Source organism: Bactrocera latifrons, unplaced genomic scaffold, assembly GCF_001853355.1.
Source record: "Bactrocera latifrons isolate USDA-ARS-PBARC rearing strain unplaced genomic scaffold, ASM185335v1 scaffold_587, whole genome shotgun sequence".
Classification (NCBI taxonomy): Eukaryota; Metazoa; Arthropoda; class Insecta; order Diptera; family Tephritidae; genus Bactrocera; species Bactrocera latifrons.
In genome coordinates this window covers 48,244-57,437 of record NW_017537253.1, presented here as the reverse complement: position 1 = coordinate 57,437, position 9,194 = coordinate 48,244, and the positions used below count along the sequence as shown (strand labels likewise).

Below are 9,194 nucleotides of genomic sequence, written 5' to 3'. Positions count from 1 at the left end.
TCAAAATGCTCGGAAAATTGCCTTCTTTCCTCGGGATCATATTCAAAGATCCATGACTCGTCACATCCGATTTAAAAACTGGGGGTCAATTTCACACATACTTTTCTTGACACACTTCCACTGGCCACAGATTTGATAAATTTAACATCTGGGCAATTAAACAAATACTTAGTCGGAGGTCTGAGTTCAAAACTTTGAGCACACGAGTCACATTGTGGATGTTTGTTGAAGTCACAGGTCTTCCAGCACGGTCTTCATCAGTGACCTCTTCCTGCAAGGCCATCAGTCGCACGATCATGGTGTACAACCACCTAATAATCCTTGGTTTACAGACCCAGGATTTTACGTGCAGCCGATTGAACACAACATCCAGCTTGAGACCAAGATATTTGACCATGTTGGTCATCTCTATCTCTCTGCCCCCAAGTGTAAGATTCCTGAGGCCAGGTAGGGACCCTTCTCGTGAACGGTACGATGGTCGTCTAAGAGGCGTTGATGTTCAACTCAACCTCACTATACCACCCTCTTGCCAGGTTTAAGCTTCTTTGTAGTAGGTCACAGAGAGTGTTCTCGAATTTACCTCTGGGTATAATTACAATGCCGTCCGTGTAACTTTGTCAGCGGATTCCATTGTCAGTTAGCAATGCTAGAAGGTCCTCCATGATAAGACTCCATAGCAGGAGGATACCATTCCCTCCTGTAGGCAACCCCTTGTTGTGCCAAGATGAATCCTTGTATCTGCTACTGTGGCTTCAGCTATTCTGGTGCGCAGTATCTATCTATCTGCGCATCGGTGCTGCCACTTTCCTTTTCTCCAATGTCCTGACTTGGTCTTGTGAGACGTGTTGTCAAAAGTACCTTCCATGTCTAGGAAGATATGAAGATCACTTTCGCCGTCCTTTATATTTCAGAGATGTACGCCATTGCGAGGCTATCCCTTATCAGCTGAACAAGGTATTTCAGTAGAATCTGTTCTTCTTGTTGTAAGAGTGCTGTAAAGATGCCGTCCATTCCCGGAGACTTCAGTCTCTTCAACGAAGCTATAGCCCCCTTGAACGAATCCGCAGCAAATAATTGCTTTGCAATTACGCAGTCTGAGCGAGATTTCTTGTGTTCGACTACTGGTCTTCCCGAATTGTTTCCGGGAAGTGCTCCCGCAGAAGTGCCGTAGCTCTATCTTCCGCGCAGGTGGTATACGTTCCGTCCTTTCTTTTGATCGCTACTACTATGTCAGTCTTGTCTCTGACCACTGTCTTATGACGCCTAGAGGCTTTTCACAGAATATCCTAAAACCTGCCTGCTTAGTAGACGTAGTCTCCTTGTTATGTAAAGTTAAGTTCCAAAGTGAGCCTTCTCGCTATGACAGGTGATGTATGTTCACCTGTACAACATCCATTATGTTTTGCCGTACTAACTCTGGGTTGAGTGGCAATCTCATCTACGAACATCTTCTCAGCTCCTCTGCTCCCGGTGGCCATTGTAGACTTATAAGGCCTCAAAGCCACCGAGCTGAATCGGTAGTTCAGGCGGAAGCTTACTCGCCGGACGTACTTGTACGACTCCTCGTCGATACACAGATTCAGTCTCCATCCGGTATTCTCGACCTTGCTGCTGACAACTCGCCAGGCCAAGGTGTTGAGTCCCAAAACCTGTTTTTAATTAGACCAAGAAAACTGAGATACATCGTCATGCTGTACATGATGCCGTCTTCTTGCGAAGAGGACAGCCATCCAGCTTTGGAGCGATCTCGTCCTTACAGTGATCGAAGGTGCTAAACAAAAATAATTCAGTCAAAAAGTGCAGAAAAAGTTTCCGTACATAACATAATTAGCTTAAAGTAATAAATTTTTTATTTTTAAAAATAGATTTTTATTATGCTTTTGATTTTGATAGGATAATGTCTCGCTTAAGGACTTCTGCAAGTCGTCGTGGCTTGGTACGGGGCTGTTATATATATTTCTGGCCTAGGCAACACTAAGTGTTGCCAGGTGCAACGTGACATTTCCATTGGAAAGTTGACATTTTTTAGCATAATATACTTCATAATGAATTTAACTAATTTAGGATGAATTTAATAATTACTTTGAACTTCCTTCAAGAAGCAATTGTTGATTTCATGTTTCTTTGCAAAACCAGGTTTGCTCTATTCGCATTTTATTGAACAAATTTATTAAAAATTTGTACTAGATTTCTTTAGAGCGGCATACTAGCACAAGTAAGTCAACCTATTAGCACAGAGTTCAAAACCACAGAAGCACACTTCACACGATACCGATAGAATCATCGCATGACACTAACCACAACTTTCCATACCCTGTTAAACCAACTCTCGCCTGATCCGGTTGGAACTGATCTTCTCTTGAAGACTTCAAAGTAAATTTATTTTTGCTCCCTTCAAGCAGGTTTTAGATCAGCTGAGCAAAATTACAATTGGTTGTATGTAACGTTAACAGTTAGACTTTTACTTATAATACCACCATCGAAAAAGATTAACAACTATCTCAATTTTAGATACTGCGTTAACAACTTTTTAATATTTCTTTTGTTAAATCAGCTTAATTTTTACAATTCATATTTCATTAGCCTAAGCAGCTTCCTTAGCTAGGCGTTCCGCCTTTTGAACCACCTCTTCGATTGGGCCAACCATATAGAAAGCGACTTCAGGAAGATGATCGTATTCTCCACACAAAATTTGATTGAATCCCTTGATAGTTTCTTCCAATGGGACTAGTTTTCCAGCATGCCCAGTGAACACTTCGGCGACCTGGAATGGTTGAGACAGGAAACGTTGAATCTTGCGTGCGCGAGCAACTGTAAGTTTATCTTCTTCAGACAACTCGTCCATTCCCAAAATAGCAATAATATCCTGCAGAGATTTGTAATCTTGCAAAATTTTCTGGACACCACGAGCTACGCTATAATGCTCTTGACCAATGATGTTGGGATCCATGATACGGGATGTGGAATCCAAGGGATCCACAGCGGGATAAATGCCTAATTCTGCGATGGCACGCGATAATACAGTTGTAGCATCCAAATGAGCAAATGTCGTTGCTGGAGCAGGATCAGTCAAATCATCAGCTGGCACATAAATGGCCTGCACTGAGGTGATGGAACCTTTTTTTGTAGTTGTAATACGTTCTTGCATGGAACCCATATCAGTAGCTAGTGTTGGTTGGTAACCCACAGCAGATGGAATACGGCCCAACAAGGCAGACACTTCTGAACCAGCTTGGGTGAAGCGGAAAATGTTGTCAATGAAAAGCAGCACATCCTGTCCTTCCTGATCACGGAAGTACTCGGCAACAGTCAATCCAGTTAATGCAACGCGGGCGCGAGCACCTGGGGGTTCATTCATTTGGCCGTACACCAAAGCGACCTTCGATGTCTTATCCTTCAACGAAATTACACCAGACTCAATCATTTCATTATACAAATCATTTCCTTCGCGAGTGCGTTCGCCTACTCCGGCAAACACAGAATAACCACCATGAGCCTTTGCCACATTATTAATAAGTTCCATAATCAATACGGTTTTACCGACTCCGGCGCCCCCGAACAATCCAATCTTACCACCCTTGGCGTAAGGGGCTAACAAATCCACCACTTTAATTCCAGTTACCAGAATTTCTTGTTCGACCGACATGTCTACGAATTCTGGAGCTTCAGCGTGAATAGGGGCGGTTTTATTGGTTGGGATGGGACCACGTTCATCAATTGGTTCACCTAAACCAAAAATGATATTAATTTCATGAAGAAGCAAATATACTTACCTTTAACGTACCAATAACATTGATGATACGACCTAAAGTTTCAGCACCTACTGGGATACGAATTGGGTAACCAGTATCAAGGACCTTGTGCCCACGTACCAGACCTTCCGTACCATCCATAGCAATTGTACGCACTGTGTTTTCTCCCAAATGTTGAGCGACTTCTAATACAAGGCGTGGAGCACGATTTTCCACCTCCAAAGCATTTAAGATTGGAGGCAAGTCATCGTCAAACTGAACATCAACTACTGCACCAATTACAGCAACAATCTACTTATTTAGATAGAATCGATAAAATACAACAAATATTCGGTTTATTTCTACAATATACCTTGCCATTGGAAGCAGCGGCAGTTTTTGCAGCCGATTTTGCTGCCGCACCCCGTTCTACAATTAATAAAAAAATATGTTGATAAATTTATGCACAGATTATTAAGACATATTTTAAGAATATGTATAAATATTACAAGTTTGTTGGTTAACATTGTGAATTAAATACAAATTACGAGTTAAGTAACAATTAACTGCGCACAATTACATAACAACCTGTGATCGAACGTGACTGTGGTTAGGTTAGGTAATTTTGCCAAAAGCGACCATCGGGAAAATCATTTAGTATTTTGTGCTTTCAATTGTACTTAATATTATAAACCTTACAACACAATTATAGTACTTACTTAAGTTACATAACAATGGTAACAGAGTCTTGTCCGACTTTATAGCGGTTCTTAGCGCGAACATCTTGCTTGCAACTGTGAAAACTATAAGCTGTGTCGATTTTTATTAGATAATTTTTACGCTTTCAGTGTTACCAAGCTTACAAACTATAAGTCGTTTAAGGGTTTCCGTTGTTTCCGCGATTCAGTAGGCGTGTTGCCACATTTTGTTAATTAAGCAAGATGGTCCGAATTCAAACCCTACATTTTGTGTGACATTCGGTAACTTTTTCGTGCTTGTTAGGTATTAAACATTTCACTGTTGTTAACACAAATTTTACATTTTGTTATGCCAAATGGAATATATAATTTTAAAATCGATGTACGAAACGGCATTATTCCGATTACTTTGGTGGAGGGGTAAAAAAACGAATTTCCGTACAAATAACTTATATTTTTTAAATATTCCCTTTTAAAAATTCAAAAATTTGCACAAAAACACATGCGGAGGATTTCCTTGCTTCTGCAAGATTGCAGATTGCAAAAATCCTTTACCGAAATAAACTAAGGCACCCGAGCACCCATTGCAGAATTTAATGATGTATGAACAGCTGATTCGGATAATTAATTGTAAATGACTATTGTACATGGCTATTGTGAATCGGCGCACTTTCTGCATTCATTCTTAAAAAAAAGCTGTAACAAATCTTTATAATTTAAGTAGTAATTATAAAATCTATTTAAAATTTACCTTCCTCAACAGTTTAACGACAAAATGTGTATTTAAGAAAAAAGACAGCTAGCTCAAGGTTGCAACTATTTTTTTACGTGTCATTGCACGAAAATAGACATGGGTTTGGTCTGACATTTTTTACAGCCATTGCAAATAATTTTCTGCGCGTGTTTGTTATTGTGCCGATGTACCAAGAGGAAATATCTGCAATTCGTGCACCGTGCAAGGGTTTTGCAAGAGCAAGGGAACACCTCTATGGTATTTCTCTATGTTTCACTAAATTTTGTAACATTTTTCATTTGGTATATTTAAATATATGCTCTAAACATTGAAAAAAGTTCACAATTTACTATCATTATATTATATTTTACTTGTTCGATTGGTATGTGTTCGCATGTGGTTTACTCGTGTATGGGCTTGTGCGCGTACCGATCCATGTTCGCGAAAGTGTTTGATTTTTTACTATCGCAAATGTGTGTTGTTGTTGTTTTAACGGTTATCAGTCCCCGTTAGGATGGTGAGGGTTATCAGTGTTGTTGTCGATGTCATCTAACGGGAGGCCCAGGAAGCATGCTGTTTCGACGGGTGGGGTTGGTTGGGAATGCAAAGAGGTGGTCAGTGTCATGCGGAGACTCGTTGCATACAGGACATACATTAGGTGTATCTGGATAAGTAGGAGTTTAGATTGCAACAATATCCAGCACGAAGTTGCGCAAGGGTGACTCGCGTTTCTCGCGGCAACTCGAGGTCTTCGTCTGCTATGGGTGTTGGTTTGATTCCTAGTACGCCATTCACGGTAAGGGAGTTGGTGAAGCTGTTGATGGCTCCACTGTGAATGGCGGTCCTGTCGGCGTATTGTACGATGTCGTCGACGTGGTCAAGGAATGACCTCTTGATGCTCCTAGGAGGCGGTTCCGCTTCAAGTAGATAACTGCAAGGATGATTTCTATGAAAGCATCCTAGCAGGAACTGCTTGGACAGGAGGTCATTATGCTCCTTAACTGGGAGCATAAGCGTCTCACTATGTAGGTATTCGATGGGACATATCAAGAGGCATCCCGTCGTTGTCCGGAGTGTTGTATTCTGCCAGGTCTGGAGTTTCCTCATCTGCGTGCCACTGCATCCAGGCGACCATATAGGTGCTGCGTAGTTAAGGAYCGGCCGGCCGATTGCCTTGTAAGTTGCCAACAACGTTTCTTTGTCTTTTCCCCATGTGCTGCCGGCTAGCGACTTGAGGATTTGGTTGCGGCTCTGTACTTGGCGATAATCGCGATCGTATGGGGAGAGAAGGAGCATAGACTGTCGAAGGTGACACCTAAAATCTTAGGGTTATTAACAGTCGGAATTTTGATGCAATATTAAGTTCCAGTCTACACTCCTTCGTTCAGTTCATGAATATGGTCGCTGTGGATTTGGTGGGGGAAAGTTGGAGGTTCCGTGAAGTGAGGAAACGAGAAAGGTCGGTGAGGTAGTTGYTTACCTTCGAACACATGCCATCGATTCCATTGCCCGACGTCAAATCCGCATAGTCATCTGCGTACGAGGTTCTGGAAACCCCCTCTGGTGGTTTCGGGAGTTTCGAGATGTAGAAGTTAAACAGTAGCGAGGAGAGGACACCATCCTGCGGAACCCCCTGTTTAATTCTTCTCAGTTTAGATGTTGCACCTCGAAATAGTACGGATGACTGACGACCGTTCAGATAGTTCATGGTCCACCTCTTGAGCCCTGGAGGAAGCGTGGTTTTCTCAATGTCTTGCAGTAGCGTTGTGTGGTTGACCGTGTCAAAAGCTTTTGACAGGTCCAACGCTACGAGGATCGTTCTCNGGTTGACCGTGTCAAAAGCTTTTGACAGGTCCAACGCTACGAGGATCGTTCTCTCACAGGGTGGTTTCTGGTTGAGGCCACGAACTATCTGAGCGTTTATGACGYTAARTGCTGTGGTGGTACTGTGCATTTTACGGAATCCATGCTGGTGGCTGGCTAGGCTCAGGTGGTGACTGATGGTCGGCAAGAACAAGTGTCTTCACTACTGGGGAGAGGAGAGTTATCGGTCGATAAGATTCCCCTTTTTTGGCGGGTTTCCCAGCTTTCAGTAGTGGGACCACTGTTCCGACGTTCCACACATCGGGTATTTGAAGAGTTGTCAGCGATAGGTCCTTGGACCTTGGTGAGATATTTTACTCCCGTCGAGCCTAGATGCTTTAGCATTAGCATGTTGATTCCATCAGGGCCAATGGATTTGGAAGATTTTGCTTTGCTGATGACACCCTGAACCTCTTCATCGGTGAAAGTAAGTGGCGCGCCGTCGTTTGGCATTTTGCGCAGCCGTCGGTTAACACATCGTTTGGCTTTGTCTACCGAAGGGTGCAGTGTAAACTGCCGGCTAAAATATGACCATTGAATTGAACTTCAACTCGGTCGTCGTGAATCTTCGGGTTGAACAAAGCTTTGACAGTAGCCCAAAGCTTATCACAATGGTGGAGAAGTTGCAGAACTTGAGGCGCTCTATCCATTTCGTCCGCTTATGATGGTTTACCATATGCCGAATCTCCAAATTGAGATCCCTTATTCGGGGATCGCCGGGATGGGCATCGCGTAGGGTGTCGCGCTCATTAGCTAAAACGGCTGCTTCGGCTGGGAAGTTGGGGCGGATTTTCGCTGTTCGTCCAGCTGGGATGAAGCGAGCGGTAGCTGTTGCGATCACCTTGGGGAATTGACGTTCGCCAACGCATACGTCCGTAGGAACGGGTAGAGCGTTGAAAGTGCTCTCAGTAAATTCTGTGAAGCCGACCCTGTTAGTTTTGTTAAAGTTAACGAAAGTACGGTTGTCCACAAAAACGAAATCGGCAGGTTTCTTGATCGAGATAATTATGGGCGTGGGGGGGATAAGTCAGAGTGGGAGCCATGTATGTTGCCTAGTTGAGCTCCTAGGGACCGTGGAGGTCCTCTTTTGGCCACTCAGGGTGAGTGGCGGCGCAGCGCGCGAACTGTGTGCAGATTGCACAGCCATAGAGGCTAGCGTCGCATTATTGCGTAGGCAACATGGGGACACGTAAGGCGTGGTCCACTCCCTATGAGTCTTAAGGCCTGAGCAGATCCTAAGATGGCTCCATCCATTGCATGTATTGCACCTGACGAAGGTGGAGTTTGGAATGAGCCGTTTTGCGCATACGCAGCAGAAAAATTCCTCCGGGCCCGGGTTGGACTCAATGCAAGCACGAGTCAGGAGGATACGGAGCAACCCTGCTGCAAGGTCTTGATCCAATGACTACAAGCACAGATTAATACTCACCGGTCCAAACGGGGTTAGATCGCCGAACAGCCCTTGGTCGGATGAAATCCGTGTCAATCCCGGTGCGTAGAACCGGCTGTCGTGGGAATCGCATACGTGTGTCGTGTATGGTGTTGTGTGCTCAAAAAACCGCATTTCTCTCGTGAACAGTGAAGATCGCGGACGAACAATAGCAAGTGTTTTAGCGGCTTCAAAAAATCGATATTTTTAAGGATGTTTTGGGAGGGAAAGAAATAATTGGTTCAAGTGAAATTTCTAGGCTTTATAGTTATAGTTATAGTTATATATTTGAACATATTTCATAAATTTTTTGGATACGAAATCTTTGATATTCTGCCTTTGGGAAGCAATTGCCCGATGGATCTCGCTCGCGCATTTTTCGGACGGCGGGCAGGATGCAGGTCGCAATTTCTATCAAAAACAAAATACTTTAAGAGATTTATATTTTTTAATAACTTATCTTCCAGCTAAACTGAGAAAATTCCAAAAAAATAATAAAATTTAAAAAAAATTTTAAAGTGAAAAAAGTAGTTTTTGTTCAAAAGAAATTTTACTTAATGTTGTTTAAAAATATGTTCAAACTTGAGTTTTCTTAGTTTATTTTTTTTTTTTTTATTTTATTTTATTTTATAAAAGCTTACATAATAATACAATTATTATACAAACTAAGAAAATACGCAGCACTAGCATCATGGGCTATCGGCCGACTGGTTATATTATATGCGTCGAAGAAGGTCGCT

General features: G+C 42.7%; 1 protein-coding gene across 1 annotated transcript; it reads right to left on the bottom strand.

The window, feature by feature from the left end:
* Positions 1-2,501: 2,501 nt before the first annotated feature.
* On the bottom strand, positions 2,502-4,564 carry LOC108974737 (ATP synthase subunit beta, mitochondrial). Its single transcript, XM_018942762.1, has 4 exons — positions 4,451-4,564; positions 4,105-4,160; positions 3,785-4,043; positions 2,502-3,726 (listed from the first exon to the last, which is right to left on the bottom strand). The coding sequence occupies exons 1-4, from the start codon at positions 4,512-4,514 to the stop codon at positions 2,585-2,587; spliced, it is 1,521 nt and encodes a 506-aa protein (XP_018798307.1). The 5' UTR covers positions 4,515-4,564; the 3' UTR covers positions 2,502-2,584.
* Between the last annotated feature and the right edge of the window lie 4,630 nt (positions 4,565-9,194).

Bases quoted from the DNA above. Each gene is read 5' to 3' on its own strand.
- LOC108974737 (XM_018942762.1), bottom strand. From the start codon at position 4,514: ATGTTCGCGCTAAGAACCGCTATAAAGTCGGACAAGACTCTGTTACCA. The intron at 4,044-4,104 runs GTATATTGTAGA...CTAAATAAGTAG, and splicing joins CCGCTGCTTCCAATGGCAAG to ATTGTTGCTGTAATTGGTGC. The intron at 3,727-3,784 runs GTACGTTAAAGG...TTTTTGGTTTAG, and splicing joins TCGTATCATCAATGTTATTG to GTGAACCAATTGATGAACGT.